The sequence below is a fragment of the Linepithema humile genome, chromosome 6, assembly GCF_040581485.1.
Source record: "Linepithema humile isolate Giens D197 chromosome 6, Lhum_UNIL_v1.0, whole genome shotgun sequence".
In the NCBI taxonomy this organism is placed as follows: Eukaryota; Metazoa; Arthropoda; class Insecta; order Hymenoptera; family Formicidae; genus Linepithema; species Linepithema humile.
This window is the reverse complement of record NC_090133.1, coordinates 18,491,550-18,512,680: the sequence shown is the minus strand read 5'-3', so window position 1 is coordinate 18,512,680 and position 21,131 is coordinate 18,491,550. Positions and strand designations below refer to the sequence as shown.

The 21,131-nt window shown below is 37.1% G+C and overlaps 1 protein-coding gene and 1 long non-coding RNA gene across 8 annotated transcripts in view; both read left to right on the top strand.

The window, feature by feature from the left end:
* The window catches only part of stet (stem cell tumor), a 364,130-nt gene extending 352,825 nt beyond the window's left edge, over positions 1 to 11,305 (top strand). For all 7 annotated transcript variants that reach the window (XM_067358298.1, XM_067358297.1, XM_067358296.1 and 4 more), the window contains one exon: positions 2,497 to 11,305. In XM_067358298.1, the coding sequence (XP_067214399.1) occupies positions 2,497 to 2,738 (242 nt within the window). In that variant the 3' untranslated portion in view covers positions 2,739 to 11,305. The remainder of the gene's footprint in view (positions 1 to 2,496) is intronic.
* A 4,359-nt stretch (positions 11,306 to 15,664) lies between these two features.
* LOC137000646 (uncharacterized) lies at positions 15,665 to 20,841 on the top strand. The gene is made up of 3 exons (XR_010890913.1): positions 15,665 to 15,922; positions 16,017 to 16,070; positions 20,354 to 20,841. It is a non-coding gene; the product is annotated as an uncharacterized lncRNA (long non-coding RNA).
* The last annotated feature ends 290 nt before the right edge of the window (positions 20,842 to 21,131 follow it).

Below are 21,131 nucleotides of genomic sequence, written 5' to 3'. Positions count from 1 at the left end.
TGCAAATGACGCTCTCTCGCAGGAGTCTGCGACGTGGCGAAGTGTCTTCCGCCTCCCATAACGCCTTGAGACGCCGTAGAAAATACGCTACTGTCAAGCGCCAGTACTTTGCGATGAAAGGAATTTGATTCGAATTTTCGCGTTTCAGAAGTATTTTCGAATTTTGACAGTTTTATTTTAATTGACGAGCTTGAAGGGTTATTAATTATTATACATTTTATATTTAATCCCGCGGAATCGATAACAAATATAACATATATTGTCAATTAAAACATTCTCATTCCGCTGAACAATAGCATGCGCTTCATTATTTTTTCGCTTCTGCTTTTATTTTCGTTCATTGTGACCCAGTAACTCGATTTTCTCCTGCGTTTCATTTCGATACTTCTGAAACTTCAATTTCCTCCTTTTTTTCTGCCCCGTAAGAGGCAAGAAACGCGGGAGGAAGGGGAGCGACAAAAGCCGTCGCTATTCTGAAGTTTTAATTAAAAGATAGGTGCTTCCGCGCCATCACCACTGAGGAGAATTTTCGCCAACGTTGGGATTGTTTGCCGCGAGAAGAACAGGTGGCTTTTCCGTCAAATTTTCAAGCGAGAAGAATATCATTGACCGTGTTTATTGAGTCATCAAGATCGCACCTGAATAAACCTGATTGATATTAAAAAAGGACGCAATTCTCAAAGATTATGGAACAATAGCGGCCCGGAGTTTATCTTGTCTCTAAGAAAACGAAAAGAATAGAGAAACGAGAAAATATGAGGAAATTAAGTAAATTTTTTTGTATGACGAGAAATTTTTAATTTTGTATTATATTAAAGACATAAAGAAACGAACGTTTACTGACTGACACATGAAGAAATTAGCGTAATGATTAACGTAATAATTAACGTGCAATTGTTAAACAAAGCGGAATAAATATCGTACATTGCTAGTTAATAATAAATTTTAATAATGAAATGGATGAGATTCGCAAATCTCTAAAAGCGCTCTTCAGATATAATAATATAATCCAATATTATATAGCTAAGCTTTTATCTGGTAATTCCATCAAAATCGGATTATAAACGGAACGGATGACAGCGTAGAATATCGGCGCAGAAATGATGGAACATCGCTTACGACGAAAAAGATACGGCAATGGAATATTATATAAAACTCATGGATGCTGATTGCAGTCGGGAAAATAAAGTTAGGAGAGCGGATAGACGGAAAAGGTCGGTAAGGGGCCCGGGCTCTTTTGTTGCTTCAAGAGTTATGTAACTCAGCTTCGCTATCCAAGTTAAACGGTAACAATGTTTGAGAACGGAAAGAAAACAATATACAGAACGTAGAAAACAGTATCAAAATTCGTACATTTCTCTAGCATTAGAAATAGCTGATGCGATCGGAATTGATTCCGCGTTGGCGAAAAATTGAAACTCAATCGCAGAATTGTTCGTTTAATGGCAGGAACCAATATTTCTTTTTGTAAACGCATAATAAAATCTTATTTTCGATTTCAAGTTATTTTAATTTCGATGAATATTAATTAGAAAATTGCTATCAATTAAGTACAGTTTTGCAATTTGATTTCCTGCGCAGTTGTAAAGATTTTAATGCTGACGCGATATTTTATACTGATTAAAGTGGAAGCTTCCGAGAAAAGTCCGATCTTTTGAATTAGTCATAACGATTATGAGAAATGTAATAATATCCATCTATTAAGAAGATCAAAAAACGCCGTTGTAGGGGAAATATAAAAAGTTACTGAGGATGAAGAAATCCTTAATAGCGTCTGAAAGACGAGAGTTGATCCGTTTGCGCAAAGCTCATTTCTACATTGACAAACGAAGAAGCGAATTTCTTACGGGAACACACTGGACTTATGCAGTCATCAACAGTGGTCGCAGACGTAGAAAAAAGCTGCTGAGGAAGCTGCGGGAAAGCTCTTCTCTCGACGACACTTCGAGAGCTTTTCACCAAATAGCCGGCGGCTCGGCTTTTCGCAGCGTCCTTACTTTTTCCCGCTCTCTTTCGCTTTGTTGCTTCCCTTCTTGTTCATCTTGCGCTTTCCTTATTGCTTTCCTATGCACCAGTTCCATCGGTCGGTGCCTTGCAGGACGGAGAGTCTTATATCTCTCTTTAAGAGAGAACACGCTGCGATAAGAGCATTATTATTTCCTTCCTTTCCTTGTTGACCCGCGTCATTTTAAATTAATATATCAATCTGTTGGCGCTTGCTAGCTGAATTTACCAGCGGATTTTATACCGTAGAGAATATTATAGAGAATATAGATAGAAGTGGGCTAATTTCAATCTAAAACCCGATAAATAGGATGATTAAAAATACACGAGTGTTTTCCGTTAAAATAACAGATAAACCATAAGCTGCGATGATTAAATTAAGCGTTTGTCGATCAATCGAAACGCGTGGGAAGATAAGAGAGTCGAAATCGCGCGTAACAACTCTGAGTTCTGAAAAATTGTTCATCGAAAACTTTATCTTTCTGATTACAGCCAGCGCCGACGTGGGTTTCGCGATTTACGACAGGTACGCGGCAGAGCAGATGGGCCCGCCAGTGTCGTACGTCGCCCATCTGACGGGCGCTCTGGCGGGCCTAACGATCGGCCTCTTGGTGCTGAAGAACTTCGAGCAGCGGTTACACGAGCAACTACTCTGGTGGGTCGCCCTCGGTGTCTACGCCGCCTGCACGATATTCGCGATCATGTACAATGTGATGCATCCGGACTATCCATGACGCCAGGTCAGCTTCGCGTACGGCCAGCCGAGGCACACGTAACGCGAAGCTGATTGTCCGTGGAAAAAGAAAAGGAAGAAAAAGAGACGGAGGAAGAAGCGGGGGGGATCGGTGTCTTCGTGCAATGTTGAGAGGGATTGTCAAATACTGCGGATCCTCGACAACGCGCTGAACCGAGAGTCAGATCATTCCCGAGACACCGAAAGCAAGGAATACGCGACGGAGAAGAGAATCAGAGACATGCGACGAGGTCGTCGGCCGTCATTCGTCGCACCGAGGAACATAACTTCGATCGCTCTCCGCGCGAAAGGGATCGCATAATAGTTTCGTAGCATATATATTTTCTTCCAAGTCGGCCTGTTCGCGCGCGATAGTCGAGAGAAGCAACCGAGCGCACGTCGGAAGGAAGCGAGAAGCGAGCGAAGAAACATTAATCTGCTACTGATTAAACATTAAGAGGTAAGAAAATTCCACACGGGGCGATAGCGATTAAAAGATGATCGGCGCACCGCCGGAAAGAAGAAGGAAGACGCGAGGGGAGAGGAGCATCGAATGAATGTCTCCGCGGACGAAACAACGTCCGCTCCGTAATCCCGCGGAAGCTTCTTAAACACATCGTCGGGCTACTTCATTAAGGCGGAATGCGGGCGATTTTAAGAACGCATAATCATGAGAAATTGCCGGCTCGTGCTCTCCCGCCATGAACGGAGCAAGGGAGCGTCATTGTTACGAGATCGATATCTCGAGCTATCTGCCGCGATTAAAACATCTTCGCGTGTCGTTGAGAAGAACGTTGCAGCGACACGCGTGAGAAATATGGAAAATAATCTTCTTCGTCGGTTTCCTGGAAGAAGAAGAGAGTGTCGCGTTATCGCGAGTCTAGTCGTCCGGTCATCTCACTCTTCTGCGTCTTTAAAGAAAAACCAAAGAATCGAGCTGGTCGGTCGTTCGGAAAGGACGAAATTCTTGAGCGAGAACAACGCATTTCTATCCGGACAAGATGCGGAGGAAAGATACGGGGAAGGAGACGAGTTTTCCCTCGTGACTTTCGTCGTTCGTTTATTTCCGCGTAATACCGGCCGCCTGTCGTCCTCGGAAAAACCAAAGAATCATACTCGACTGTGTGGATGACGCTCGCTATCTTTTGTCGCGTCGCTGAAGAAATTTCTTTGCTCGGTGACGAGAAGAGGAGGAAGAGACAGGAAAAGATTGCACAACAACGAAATAAAGAAGCAACAAAGAAGAAGCAAAGAGAGAAGCGGGAGGATGGATCTTGGGACTTAATGGATCCTCCGCGGTCGATGAAACATCGTACAAATGATCGCCGCGGAGAACTGCGGAGACGACAAAAACCGCGGGGCAGTCGAGAAAATTGGTAAACCTTCGAAGCCCTTCTCAAAACACTCGACGCACGCGAGACAAATTCGTGGACGTGGATGGAAACGCACGAGAGCGGAATGCGATGATGAAAAGCTCCCCCTAGAGGGAGATTTTTTTCAAACGCAATGAATGATCAGGTACGAGACGGCGAAAAAATTGTATGGAAGAAAGACATAGAGCTTCTAATTAATCTACTAATTCGGCAGTAGTGCGCAGAATATCGCTATTTGAATCGTGCGAATAATTGCGAAGTGTTCGTAGAAAACGATGTAAGTATTATTTATGAACTGTGTAAAATAATAATAATTATTTTTTTTACACTGTTACGTCCGCTAAGACTCGTTTTGTTGCGGAAACGTTTCAAGTTGCAACGAAGTAAATTTATTCCGTACTGAAAAAGTCTGCTTCTCAAACTTTTGTAATCATAGTTCGACGCTTTCTATAGACGTTTCGCAATTGTACACTTTGTCAAGTTTACGTATTGTATCTTCGTTAATGCATTCGCGAGAATGAGTAGATTGAAGGAGAGAAAGGAAAACAAAGATCACAACGAAGATTCGCCACTGTGTATTCGAATATTCGTATATATTACCGCGTACTGCAGATCGATCACTATAGGAGTGCGAATTCATCGAGTCATAAAGCTCATCCAAATAGCCGTTGCATTTTTCCCACGTCATCGTTATAAATCCTTGAGGAACCGGCGCGACGGGTTTCCCGCAAAAGGTTTAAAAAAAAAAACTTCTCCAACTCCGCGAAAATCAAAACCGACGTGCAATGTCGTCGAAACGAATGCCGCGTCATTGTAAAGAGATACTATTTAATATATTGCAAAAGGATAATATTTCTGAATAAACATTGGACCGTCAATCGTGTATATAAACGGCACTCGTGCTTCGAACGTTTCGGCGCACACTGCTGTTCACGCGGTTGTGATTTTCGCGAGAGCTCGCAAGCTTTCCACCTGATAGATGTAATAACGCGTAATGCAACGGCGATCGAGCCTACGCTAAAACAACAATTGTCCGACAAGTTGGTCGGTTTTTGGTCACAATCCGCGCTTTCGACCAACGGTTGCTCGTTAATGTCCTCGCAGAATCCCCCCGACGGCGTATCTGCTCGCGCGCGCGATCATTAACGCGCATTAATTGTATACCACTGTAAATATCTGTATATAATGTAGGGACTCGCTGAATGTGTTTATGTATGTATGTGTGTGTGTGCGTGTGTGGTGTGTGGGAGCGTTTGACGCGAGTGAGGAGGAGGAAAAGGAGGCGCGAGACAGAGCAAAGAAGAAAAAAAAGAAGGAAGAGAGGAGAGAAGGAAGAGAGTTCGAGTCGGGTCACAGTCTAGTCGTTTCGCGTCGTTGTCTCGTAAGTATATACACACATATACAAATATACATATTGTATTTAAGAGGGAAGAGAGGAGCCGCACATTCTCGGGAGAGCACGCTTAGTGTACATAGTCACACGCGACATATGTTCCTCACCTTTAATTTATCATCGTATCATATCGTGTCTTCGGAATCGGATCGAGCGATTACCGGCCGCGTGACGTGCGACCCAAACGATAACTCCACCATCGATGGCTTGTATCCCCAGCTGGCACGTTTAGCGCCCGTTGCGGCTTATTCAATGGGGGCCGTCTAGACGGGTATTTTCACCGCGCATTTAACCATTGCTATTTCATTTCCACCGAGAGGATATTTATTTATCCATAAACTGTTCATGTTAAATTTACTGCACATTTACATAGGCGCGTTTAAGCCGCTTCAGATAATTCGGTTTAAATTGATGACTTTTCACGATGTAAGAAAAAATTTCCTTTTCTTTATAAAATTATAAGAATTAGAATACTAGTAATTAAAGTTCATTCGAAATTTATATTTGTTTCTCAAAATATCGAAAATTTAACTTTGCCCAACGACTCATTTAGCGTTGAATGCGCGGTGATTTTGACAAAGTTCAAAATCGCAAGCTAAACGCTGAACAAAGTTGCAAATACGAGCCAAAGTCTGTGTAGCAGTTTGGATAGTCGCGGTACGTGTCTCTCTAGTGTTTAGCTGTGTAGGTTGTTCGATTGTCGAGATAGCCTGACGCACTGCCTATTTTGTAATACGACTTAGCGCGAAATGCGCCTTTCGTTTCCTCAAGTCTGCCGTTAACGCAATTTCGCGTGACGTAAATTCCGTTCAACGTAAATGCCTCGTTTTTCGTCGCTGCGCCTCTCGCGAAATAACGGAACGGCGAACGCGTCCGTGGCGCGTTTCACTTCGTATGTGTGTTCTTGTATAACAATTAATTAGCGATTACCGTCGCATTCCTAGCGATGGCGAGCGCAAATATATTCCCCCGAGATCCTATATTTATTTTTCGTAAGAAGAGAACCAGCTGTCGCCCGCTGATTTCATGTGTACGAAACGAAAGTTCAATCTGGAACTTTTTCGGCGTTTTTCTTGACGCCGGGAAAACCCGCGCGAGTGCCACGGGATGTAATACGCGAAAAATCGTCAACGGGTCGACGACGGAAAATTATTTTCCCACGTATGCGATTTAGAATAGTACGTAACGTTCAGGAGGAAGACTCGAAATTCTGCCCGGTGAATTCTTCCTCGTTTCGACGGGAATCAAATTAATGTATTACTTACATCGCATACCGCGATACCATAACGTTACTAATGGCGTTAATATACGATACCAAATAATACGTAAGATTTAGTATGAAACAGTAATATATTATTATTATTTTTATTATTATTATTGTTAATATTGCTGTCGTATTTTTCTGGCATCAAGGAAAAAAGTAATTTTCAGTGCTGGCATGTAGCACGATCTGAATAGGGTGGAGGAAAAGTAGTCCTCGGAGAGAGAAGAGCGGCGAATCGAGCGCGGGCGAGAGATCAAACGAGAGTAATTAACGATGCTAGTCAATTAGTACCCGCGAAGGCAGCTAACGCCAGATCCTAACTTAAGGTACCGACGGCTATGTAACTCGCTTTAAGGCGAAAGAAGGTCGAGACCCCCCCCGGTGACGCTGAGGGCGAGGTGGCACGAGAAAAGGTGGGAGAGCGGGAAAAGGAGGCAGCTGAGGAGAGATCTTAGGAGGTTTAAGGGTTCGAGAACACTGAGAGAGCGAGAAGAGGACGCTGAAGAGCGTCCAAAAGGTGGTTGCTCAAAAGAGTCGAGTAGACGAAGGAGAGAGGTTTCGAACGACTGGCTCGGCTGGCTGTGTCAGCCGGTGAATGTGTACTTGGCGCAAACGCGGAAGAATGCAAAAGGGGAGCAAAAGTGACGCTCTCTTAATAATAGCGGCTGTTGTATTGCGCGCACGGTTCTAGACGCAGCAATTATGCCCGAAGAGATCGCAAACGCGAGCGAGCGCTTATCGGGTCCGCGAGTGTTTCTAATTGCAATCAGATAGCGGGGGAAATATGCTCTTTTCACTTACGGGCGAACCGAGATCTTTCGTTGATTTTACGAGCTCGATCACGCGACACTCTTGCGAAATATGTAATAAATGAAAGAAGGGTGAAATTAATTTAGATGAGAGATTAATTTGAAATTGAATTATGTTTTTCATACGTTAATACGCAGGAATAAGCCTGATTAGCTCGTCGGGCGAATCACGCGAAGTGAATTAAAGTTTTTATTTTTCAAACGCGTAATTTGTCGGCAAATGTTGTTCCTGAAATATAAATTATCAAACGCTGTTGCAATGTAATTGCAAATTATTTAGTTTACATCGATAAATTGAACGTGATTTTCGTACCGTACGCCGATGCCTTGTTAAATGTTTAATTCGATTTGTCTCATAAATGCGGCAACGATTTGAGTTCTTTTGAAATAGTCCGAAGCTTTCATAACGACCGATCGATTTGAGCTTCCATTAATTACCGTCGTTGTTAACAGTAATTTATGCATTGGCGAGATCCAACCCTGGTCAAAAAGAGCCGCTTTTCCCCGGGAAAATCGAACAGGTGTCGATCCGCCGGCTATTAACGTACCAACGGAGAAATGCATAATTTAGGAACTTCATACAACATTTATGACGTATGATTTCCATTTTATTAATCCACTGTCGGGTTAAATGACGATGCCAAAGAGCGCGCGCGACGCATAATTATTTACATACGCCTGGTAACTCGAACATGCGTATAAATTATACGTCGTTCTAAATCCCTCGTGCAAACAACCCGCGAAATATGTAGCTAAATATCAAAATTATACTTTGATTGTATACATCCAGCAACGTGGGTCGGAAATACGCTATATCGACATTACGCTGGGCAAGATAAATTCCCGTCGAATTTTTTCCTCGAGTTCGCCAGAGCTCGCTCTTTTCCCGCTCTCATCACGAACTTAACAGCAACCGTCAAAGTTACGTCGGAATCGAATTTTCTTACTGGCGCGTGTATTTCTCACCCTATCAAAAGCGTCATCGGATTTCCGGTCCGAGTGTCCAATGAGCGAAACAAATAAGAGAACAACACCGGGGAAACTATGCTTCGCTCGAAACTATCCGGGACTTTAATTTACACCGCTGGCACTCGATTCGCGAAAGCTTGAGCTTAGGCACTATATTTTTTCTTCTCTTTTTTTTTATTTATATAAAGATCAGGGGGTGGTGTATTCGAATGTGTGTGAGGATTGCGTATGTATGCGTATGTGTATATTGTGTGTGCGTAATATATTTAAATCAAAGAGTTATGCGCGAGTACGTACTATTATGTTTATTCGTAGCGATCGAACGATCGAGGATCGTGAAGTCTGCGATAGCACAAGTGTTAACTTATTGGCTTATTGTTCCCTATTGAATTTATCGAATCGTCCTTAATTTAATTAATTTCTCAACTACGCCAAGACAAAATGCATATATTACTGCCAACTATATTTTTTTTACGTAACATTTATCTTTCGAAGTCATCGAGAAAAACATATCACCGTACATGTGTTCTCTATAACTTGAAATATGAAACTATTCCGCAGGCAAACTTCTATTTGCCGACCACTTTTTCACAGTATAGTTTCGCCAATAAGTTAAATATTATATATTGAGCTTATCACGATCCGGGCATTTGAAGCGAGGATGCTCATCTGTTATGTATCGATGTCCGCGAATCGAAATGATCGCGATGTATAATAATTTAATATTTGCAATCTATTTTTTTTTAACGCATCGACGACCACGGTCATTAGTGTTCAATTAATTTATTATTCTCTTGTATATAGTATGTATATTATATATTATATACAAGTATATATACATATATGTTGTTATTATTTAATTAATGTGAAAAAAGGTCGCACAAGCTACGTAAAAAAAACTATGTTCGGCCGAAAGTGCGTCGAGAGCGTATGTTACCGTATTTTAATATTATATTCTATTATATGTTCTGCGCCGGTAACAAAAAGCGATACATAATGGTCCAGCGGAAAGCAGCGCGCGTTTTATCCCGTACAATTTTTAGTTCTCTGACTGTGCGATCTTCGATCGAGTGATTAAGCGATCGGCTGAAAAAAAAAACGCGAGCCGTTAATTTTTATATTGTGCGTGTCACTGTCATTGAGTATTATTTATTGGTGAAAGTGGAGAGAACTGAGCGCGCGCGCGAAGGAGCCTCCCAGTCTGTTCGTTCGTCATTTCGTCTTGTTTTTAATTAGCCCGCTTAATACAGCAAAGGCGCGCCGCCGCATCACAGACGCACCTGCGACCCCGGCAACACCTGCGACGGCCGACAATTTCGGCGAGACCGCCGTTCGCCTGGGATATTTTCTGAAATTTCGCCATTAACCCGCAACCATATTATTAGTATTTAAACTTATATTAATTTGTGAACCCATGCGGAAAAATTAAATTTCCTCGGTAATAGAGTGATGATCTATATGTTACACGTTATGTGTTACATATGTTTAATTTTTTTCTGACGCCAATTTATTCAGTTTTTTTTTTTTAATTTAAAGAATTCATTCATAAAGATTACTTTTATTTTTTCGAAGCATAAACTTTTTTTTACTGTTTATTATTTCTGATCTAATTAATGAATGGTATTTTTTTCAAAGTATATACAATATTAATTTACATTTGTAGTATTCAAGGAACAATTTAACTATCGAAAAACAATGGTGTTAACATTTTGAGCAAATTTCAACAAAATGTTTGAAATTAACTCAGCGTATAATTGAATTGAAATATGTTGTTGTTTAAATACATGTTGCCAAGAGTCGAATGTGCGTCTGTGAGAATCTGTGAAATAGAGAATATGGAAGTCGGAAAACAATTTCGTGTGTGAAATAGAAGTGGGAAGCGCGCGTTCACTCACGTCGTATGAATCTGAATTTTCTCTTTAATATTCTACGAGAGCAAAACTTTCTAATTAATCCCGTGAAACAAACAGCGATTATTACGAACAGAAAACATAGTTACCGTTCAGCAGAGACATTGTGTTTACGAATAAATTATCATCGGTTTATCAATTTTCTGCTTGCGACTTTATGTAATAATTGAGAAATACAACCATTGTAATCGATCGTGAAATTATCCGAATTAAGAATGCGAATATATGTAAATGCAAAATCAGTTAATTAGTTGTTTAATTAATCAGCAGAAGTTTGCGTTCGAACGACAGATACGATTAAATGTAAAACCCAGACCAATTTTATGTAAATGCGTTTGAGCGAGCAGTGGCCGCGCGATTTCTGTTCTGTAACGAGACTCCGAGATGTCTGATAACGATCAAATCCAAAGACTCGTAAGAGAGACAGCGTGAACACACACTGACTAGTAATAATAGTAACATTAATTATTTATATTATATACGAACAGAGTCACAAAAATGTACACAAGCCAAAGAGGTGGAACTAGTAAAGGAGAGACAGAGAGACAGACAGAAAAAGAGCGTATACGTGCGCGTGCGAGAAAAAAACTTCAGGCGTTTAATATTAATTACCATCATCGATCATCATTCGTCATTGTTCATTAAAGCATCATCATTATCATTCTTTCGCCAGTCATCATTGTCGATAAATTAATTATTATTATTCTTATTATTATTATCATCATTATTGTACCATTATATATATTGTACAAAACGTGATAACTACGAATCCTCGCTTAGATAATTCGCATAGTAATTTTCTGTACACACATTCGCCGCGGCAAAGAGAAATACAATGGTATTTAAAAGACTCAAGTGAAATGATTATTTTCTTATACCTGTGCCCAAATCAAGAGAATCTTATCGTACAAATCGAAGATGGTAATTGCGAAAATTACATGTACATTTAGTGATAGATAAGATAAAGACTTGTCAGTTTTTTTTTAAATATCTGCATCTCAACAGTAACGGATGTAAAAAAAATGTGCTACTTTGTTACTGTTGAAATAAAGATCTTTAAATACGACGAAGTCAAATGACTATCATTTTTAACAATTCTCTTTTTTTTTTGAGAATTTTTATATGTATAAACTTAATTAATAATGATATAAAGATAGATAAAAATTTAATTATAAAAAGTTAATTTTTAATTTTATTTATTTATATGCGATTCTTTAAACTACTCAATATACGTATAATATATATGATAGTTAATAACAAAAAAGAGCTATTGATAATATTCTTGTCGGTACGTCTCTTTCATATTTACCAAGTAAAACTCTGCCGATACCAAATTACATATTAAACAGATGTTAACTGAACAAAATTAGATTATTATCAAAGTCATTAACATTGATAATTATATTATTGTTACATTCTCTAAAAAAATTTTGGTATCGTTTTTGAAAAGAGAATAATAGATAGAAGCTTATATGATGGTACATTGTACTCTGTACCATCATCAGTAAATTCAGTTTGATCTCGATAAGTATACCGACTTGTGCCATACCAGCACACGTATATGCCAACTCTCACGATAAGCAAATAAAATTTATTGTTGGCAATTAAATATTTAAAAATATTAGATTTTATTAGAGAGAAAAATATCTCCCTTGAAAGCGATACATTCTGATTGCTTTTTCGTGAAAAGCTTACAGATCTCTTTTGTTTAATATTATTATTTCCCTTTATTTAAGTGTTTGAGGAATTCGCTATATTGAGTAAAAGTAAAAGTTTCTTTTGCGACGGAATATTTAGTAGTTACACAATATTTTACTGTATATTAAATAAAATTATTCAATGGACGGATAGACGAATTTTCGAATAAAAATTTATTTAAAAATTTTCAGACAATTTGATAGTAAACATTTTGTAATGTAATGAAATAACAAAATAAAGAAAGTAGTAATGTAGTAATGTAGTATTTTATAAGCTCTGCATCTTCGTTATATAATAAAGCGTGATAAATAATTGCATGAATTTCAGAGTCGAGTATCAATTAATTTATCATGGATTATCCATTTTAAGGTATGTAGTTCCAACAATTTCTCAATTATTCGAGATTTATTTGAAACTTTAAGAAATAAATATATGCAATGTTAGAAAGCATTATTTCAAATTTTTTGAGAATTTTTTACTACACAGTTATTAAAATATCCTTCATTTAACATGTAATTACTCAGTTAATTCCCTGAATAATTTTCATAGGCTAATCAGATCAAATAATTTTAGTTTAATTGTAGAAAAATTTCGATACTTTCGTTACTTTGACATTAAAATAAAGATAATTTGATCTTTACTCACCGATACATGATGCGCAACAGCGGAGTTGTAGTTCATGTTGATCTATAAAATACAAAATAATATTCAAATTAAAGCAATGATTAAAATTGAAATTTATAAATATGTAAAAAATATTTAACATTTATAAATATTAAATATATAGTACAGATATTTTATTGTGGAAATTCTAATTATTTTTAAATAGTTCAAAATATATATTTAATACTTATTATATTATATAGCAATGTAAAATACTGCATGACCATTAAAATAAATACTCTACAAATAGCAGATTATTTATAAATAATAAATTATTAAACAATATCTTATAGTTGCTTCGCCGTCGTATGATGCTCCCTGGGCCTCTTCCTCCTCTCAAGTTATCCATCGATGGCTGCTGCTTTTTGGAGCACTCACTCGCGAAAATACGGTTAATTAAAATCGCGCGATATTTTGGATGACAAAGGAAAACTACGGCATAACGCGATCGCACGAAGCTAACAATTTCAGATGTAATACGGTAAGAAGAATAATACGGAATAAATTTTAAGTATTATTACGGAGTAAACAGAGTATGTATATCGTAATGTAAGTCGCAAAAACAAAACGAATATTAGGAGGTCCGCAAGATAACGGCGCGCGTATGCAAACAACAGAACTAAACTTCCGCATTACGAGTTACAACCGAAATATGTTAACGCGTGATATGATTTTGTTTTTATGACCTACGTTACAATACATATATATTACTGCGATATACAATTATCTTTTTATTATTCGCACGGCGACATTTAAAGAGAGCAGGCCTCGAAAATTTACTCCGTATTATTCTTTTTACCAGATTACATCTGAAATCGCGATCACAATAGATATTAAAAATTTATTTTCTGGAAATATTTGCTGATTAATACTATTTCACTTCCACGGAATACATAGAAAGTAGTTTAGGTGTAGCATAGCCGCGACGGGTAGAACAGAAAGCTAACAACGCATTTTTCGGTTTCTCTCCTCTGCCTGCTCTGTCGAATAAATCGTAGCTTCGTGCGATCGCGTTATTCCGTAGTTTTCCTTTGTCATTATAACAAAATATCGCGCGATTTTAATTAACCGTATTTTTGCGAGTGAGTGCTCCAAAAAGGAGCAGCTGTCGATGGATAACTGAGAGGAGGAGGAGGCCAAGGGGGCATCATGCAACGGTAGAGCAACTATAAAGGTATTGTATAATATATAATTTATTATTTATTTATTATCTATTTGAAGAATACTTAATGATCACGCAGCATTTTTTTTCACGTGTAATATAACTAACTATATAATATAATATATATCAAATATACATTTTAGACTATTTAAAAAGGATTAGAATTTTCAGTAAAATATCTATACTATTTAATATTTATAAATGTCATTATATTTAGTCGAACATATTATAAAAGCTATGTATGTACTTCGATATAAAATGTAATTATAAAAAATTATAGCGTTTGTATCAGTTATAACTCCAATATAATTACGAAAAAATTTACAAATTTTTTTTAACGTTTAACGTGATTAAAAACCCTTTGTGATCATCCGTGAACCATGGACGTATAATATATGTGATAGTTAACAACAAAAAAGAGCTATTGATAATATTCTTGTCGGTACGTTTCTTTTGTATTTACCAAGTAACACACTGCCGATACCAAATTATACATTAAACAGATGTTAATTGAACAAAATTTAATTATTTTCACATAAAATAATTGTAGTTTAATTATAAGAAAACTTTCGATACTTTTACTTTGATATTAAAACAAAGATAATTTGATCTTTACTCACCGGTACATGATGCGCAGCAGCAGAGTTGTCGTTCTGTTGATCAGCATAGTTGATCTATAAAATACGAAAATAAATCAAGATTATAGTTGCATTCAAAATAATGAGTATTTACAATATTTTCAACAAATAAATGATTTATTATTTACCGTAAAGTTGCTCCGCCGGTGCTCGATGCTCCTCCTGAGCCTCCTCCTTCTCTCAGTGGTCTCCAAAGTATTCACACGCGATCGCGATGTTGATACAAAAATCGCACGGCACTTTAAACGGCACTCCGCGTTTTATATTACTGTGAAATTACGGCGGAACGATATTATAATAATCATACGATATTTTAACCGACACTCCCGACGCGTATTTTGTTATATTAGGACAAAAGTTAAACTTGAATATCGCTCATCGCACGGAATACGCGTTCGACACGTTGCCGTGTACGCAACAGGTAACGATAGAAAAGGGGGAGGAAGGTGAAAAACTGTGAGAAGTAATAAGGATTGGGGGTAGTTGGGAGAGATAACGCGCCGATACGCGAACGGTCTGCCTCACTCAAGTGTCGCCGTGCGAATAGTAACAGTCCAGGAGCAAGGATTCATTTGTATAAGGTCGTGTCGATGGGTAATTTAGGAGTAGGGGAAAAGAATGTGCCGATAACACGTGCGAGAGAGAAAGCGTGGCAGTGAGGGAGAGAGGACATAGAGTACGTAGGAATTTCGTTGACTCACAGCGCGGGGAAGTTTGGTGGGGTTGTTTACATACGCTCTGTAGTCTACAAGCTCTATGTCCTCTCTCCCTCACTGCCACGCTTTCTCTCTCGCACGTGTTATCGGGGGGCACATTCTTTTCCCCTACTCCTAAATTACCCTTCGACACGAGCTTATACAAATAAATCCTTGCTCCTGGACTGTTACTATTCGCACGGCGACACTTTGAGTGAGACAGACCGTTCGCGTATCGGTGCGTTATCTCTCCCAACTACCGCCAATCCTTATTACTCCTCACAGTTTTTCATCTTCCTCCCCCTTTTCTAACGTTACCTGCTGCGTACACGGCAACGTGTCGAACACGTATTCCGTGCGATGAGCGATATTCGAGTTTAACTTTTGTCCTAATATGACAAAATACGCGTCGGGAGTGTCGGCTAAAATATCGTATGATTATTATAATATCGTTCCGCCGTAATTTCACAGTAATATAAAACGCGGAGTGCCGTTTAAAGTGCCGTGCGATTTTTGTATCAACGTCGCGATCGCGTGTAAATACTTTGGAGACCACTGAGAGGAGGAGGAGGCTCAGGAGGAGCATCGGGCACCGGCGGAGCAACTTTACGGTAAATAATAAATCATTCATTTGTTGAAAATATTGTAAAAATACTCATTATTTTGAATGCAACTATAATCTTGATTTATTTTCGTATTTTATAGATCAACTATGCTGATCAACAGAACGACAACTCTGCTGCTGCGCATCATGTACCGGTGAGTAAAGATCAAATTATCTTTGTTTTAATCAAAGTGAAAGTATCGAAAGTTTTCCTATAATTAAACTAAAATTATTTTATGTAATAATAATCAAATTTTGTTCAATTAACATCTGTTTAATGTGTAATTTCGTATTGGCAGAGTGTTACTTGGTAAATACAAAAAAGACGTACTGACAAGAATGTTATTAATAGCTTTTTTTTTGTTGTTAACAATCATATATATTATACATCCTTAGTTCTCGAATAATCACAAAGAATTTTTAATCGCGTTAGACGTTAGAAAAAAAATTTGCAAATTTCTTTGTAATTATATTGCAGTTAAAATTGATACGAACGCTATAATTCTTTATAATTACATTTTATCTCAAAGTACATACATAGTTTTTATAATATGTTAGACTGAATATCGTTCAGTATAATTAATCGAGATTGCTAGAATTGTAATTTTGTAATTTATTGTTCTAAAATTTTTGTATTTTTTTATTTACTGAATTTTTGTATGAACTTTCACGATTGTGCCAGTTTTGTATCTTTCTATACAAGGCAAATTTCTTATTCAACAAACACTTTTAGTTTATGTGATCATCGGAGATTTATTTACGGCATTTTGTAAAAATAAAATTTAAAAAACGATTTGTGGGAAAATATGCGCATGAAAAATCAATAGTTCGATAATTTTATATACGATTCTAGTAATCAGTAACGTGGAATTTTAGAACTCTCAACAATTCACGTAAGATCTTGTACAGCGACTCATTCATTGTATAAAAATCAACTTATCTACTTATAGCAATTATCACTATAGAAAAGTTTATAGTTTGCAAAATATGTTAGATTATTGATTGGAAAAGAATAATTGAACGTATCTCGTCGTTACGCTCTTTGCACTCATATCGAGGAAACTCCGCAATAATTTTGTATTTCATTCAATTTGTAATCACAGTATCCGCGGAAAAGAATAATTAATTGTATACATGTATTTATTGATAGATATTTGGTTGGCAGTCTCTGTACATTTATGAATAAACGTTAATCTTACATAAATTAAATATATATTGTCCAATCCAAACTTTTAATGTCAGAAATATATTAACTAGATTTGTTTAGATTTGTGCATTATGTATTAAGACAAATTTTTCTGCAAAGTTTGTTTTATAATAAATTGCAAGACTCTAAAATAAGCGTCATGCACAATAGAATGTCTAATATATATTTTAAAATAGTATATGAATATTTCATAAATAAATCCACAAACCCTTCTTTCTTAGACTTGTAGAGTATACTTATTGTTAGTATAGCTCTATTTAACGTATGAAAACACCATAAAGAAAAATTTAACTAAAAACTTTATATTTAACTTAAAATTTTATAAAAAGTATTTTCTATGTTTTCTCTTTTTTCTTTCTGTGTGTATTTTAAAATTTTCAGTCAATCTTATATCTCGTAGTTAACATTTTATGATAAAATAACGAAATAATGAAAGTAGCAAAGAAGATTGTTTTATAAGCTTATGTATATCTTCATTATACATATAATAAAGCGACAAATAATTGCATGAATTCCAAAGTGAAATATTAATTAATTTTTCGTTGATTATCCATCTTAAAGCAACAGATCTATGAAATATTGTATTTACTTAATATTTTTTAATACTTTTAATTTTGAATTCTTTTTACTTCATAAACATATCTACATTCATTAACATAATTTTCATAAATCCGTTACTTTAATATAACAATACTTTAATAAAACAAGAATAATTTGATTTTTACTCACCGGTACACGATGTACAGTGGAGTTGTAGTCTACGTTAATCTATAAAATACAAAATAATGTTTAAATTAAAGCAATAATTAAAAATTTTAAACATGTAAAAAATATTTGCCATTTATAAATATTAAATAGTATAGATATTTTACTGAAAATTCTAATCCTTTTTAAATAGTCTAAAATATACATTTGGTACATATTATATTATACATATAGTTAGTTATATCACATGTGAAAAAAGTACTGCATAATCATTAAGATAAGTATTCTTCAAATAGATAATAAATAAATAATAAATTATATATTATACAATACCTTTATAGTTGCTCCGCCGTCGCATGATACCCCCTGGGCTTCCTCCTCCTCACTATCCATCGATGGCTGCTCTTTTATGCCACACTCACTCGCAAAAACACGGTTAATTATGAACGCGCGACACTTTGTTATAACGACAAAGGAAAACTCGAAAAACACGATCGCGCATGAGGCTACTATTCGACACATAGCAGAGCAATGGCATAAAAAAGAAATTGAAAACAGCGTAATTAATTTTTCGCTTAACTCGTCGCGACTATGCTATACCTAAACTACTTTCCATGTTTTTCGTGTGCGTGAATTAATATAAATCGGGATTTTACTGTAGAAAATAATCTTCTAATATGTATCGCGATCGCTATTTGAGAATTAATATGGTGAAAAGTACGATACGAAGAAACTTTTGCTGCTCTGGTAAGATAATAACACGCAAAAAACAGAGAGCACGTACGCCGTGATGTAAACAAAATTCAAAAACAAACCCTAATACTACATGTGAGTAATTTCGGCACTAGCGTCGAAAATTATTTTTCGTGATCTAAGACGCGTGCGCGCGCTGTTGTCTTGCGTACTTATTGTTCTTGCGTGTAATAATTTGCTCACATTCGCACGACGGCATTCGCAGCGGAAATAACTCTGTATCGTTCTCCTTATCATATTGTTTTTCAAATCGTAATTGCGATTGATATTAAAAGATTATTTTCTACAAACAAAAGTTGCCGATTCATACTATTTCTCATCTTCGGAAATCACGGAAATTTTGTAAAAATAACTTAGGTATATCATAGCCAAGACGAATGGTAGCAAAATTGACTGCGCAACTTTTGATATCTTTCTATCGTTGTTGCCTGCTGTGAGAATGAAACGGGTCATAGTTTCATGCAATCGCGCTTTTCTTTGTCATATCATAATAAAGGAAAATTCGAAAAATACGCGATTGTATGAAACTATGATTTATTTGATTCTCACAGCAGGCAACGACAGCAAAGAGAAATCGAAAATTGTGCAGTCAATTTTGCTTACTACTCGTCGCAGCTATGCTATACCTAAACCACTATTGCAAGTTTTTCGCGCTTCCCGTACATGAGATGTAATATAAATCGACAATTATTTGTAGGAAATAATCTAATATTTGTTGTGATTGTGAGGAATAATACGGCAAGAAGAATATTAAAGAAAAATTTTTGCTTGCTCTGTGACGTATTCGAATAAGAATGTGAATAAGGTGATAGCGCGCAAGACAACATACGCCGTGCCGTAGATCACGAAAAACAAAAACGATCCCCGACATCGCGAGCTAGCATCGAAATGCTTTAGCGCGTGTCGTCAAGGAGAGTTTTGTTTCTTGCGATTTACATCGCGGCGTACCCTTAGCGCGTTATAACCTTATTACCATTTGCCCAAGGACACTGAACCAGAGCAGACGGCAATGAGTCTTTTCGTATCGCTCTCCTTACCGTATTACTTTTCAAATGAAGACACATATTAAAGATTATTCCTTACAACTAATTACTAATTTGTATTAATTCTCATGTGCGAAAAGCACGAAAAGTAGTTTACATGTAACATAGTCGCGACGGATAAAGCGAAAAGTTAATTACGCAATTTTCAATTTCTCTTCTCTGCTGTTGCTTCTGCTATATATCGAATTGTAGCCTCGCACGATCGCGTTTTTCGAGTTTACCTTTGTCATCATGACAAAGATCGCGCGTTTGTAATTAACCGTGTTTTCGCGAATGAGTGCTCCAAAAAAAAGCAGCCATCGATGGACAATTGAGAGGAGGAGGAGGCCTAGGAGGCATCAGGCGACGGCAAAACAACATTGTGGTAAGTAATTTATCGTTAAAAACGTTATTTTTTTTAAATAATAGTGCAGGGGCTGATTTAAAACACCAGTATTGTTTCAATCAAAGAGCTATTTTGATTAAAATAAAAGATAAAACTATGTATCCGTATTACACACAGAATGATCACAATATGATGTAACAAAGCTTCAGAAGCTTAAGTGAATAATACAATTATATTCCTTAATTTATTTCAAGTAAATTTGAGTTAAATTTAAATTTAAAAATTTAATTCTTTGTTTAGACGTGTGCATAAACAAACGAATATAAAGTTTAATGTGCGCAGTAATTATTTTATTAATATTAATTATTTCAAACACTAATCTGCATTTATTTTTTTATTTTACAGATCAACTTTGTGCGCGTAATCGGTGCTACAAAATATATTCGTTCCGTCGTATAGTATAACAAAATGCGCGTCGGGAGTGCCGTTAATGCCGAGAGTTATAGCGAATCTATAGATGAACGCATTTTTGCTGTATGACAAATATTGGGACACGATTTTTTTTGACTTTGGGCTTGGCTCGGGGGAGGGAAAGGTCGGTTTCAATCATAAAATCTCGACTACGGCAGGGCAATCTTCGGTTCTACGTGCAGCGCTCTAGTTGTACAGATAGCCGGACTGTCAAAGGTAGTCGAGGACGGCTACCGGAGTTAGTCAAACGCTACCGATTGCTTTTCAGATGTCTTGTATCTAGTCGGTTGATTGCATGACTAATCGCACCTCATCTTCTTCGAGCTTACCTTTGCCCTCTGTTTTGAGAGAATCGTGCCCCAATTGATAAATGTGGTCGTCTGAAACGCGGACGAAATTCGCGCGTAACGTCGCAGCTTGGACAGTTCGGTTCGATTCGCCTGCAATGTCGGGAGTGTCGTTTTAAGTATCGCGCGATTTTCGTATTCAGGTACGCATGCGAGCAATGCATGCGCCGCGAACACGTGTGATTCAGTGTAAGTGCTTCAAAGGACCACTGAGAGGAGGAGGAGGTTCAGGAGGAGCATCGGGCGCCGGCGGAGCAACTTTACGGTAAATAATAATTCATTCATTTGTTGAAAATGTTGTAAATATTCATTATTTTGAATGCAACTATAATTTTGATTTATTTTCGTATTTTACAGATCAACTA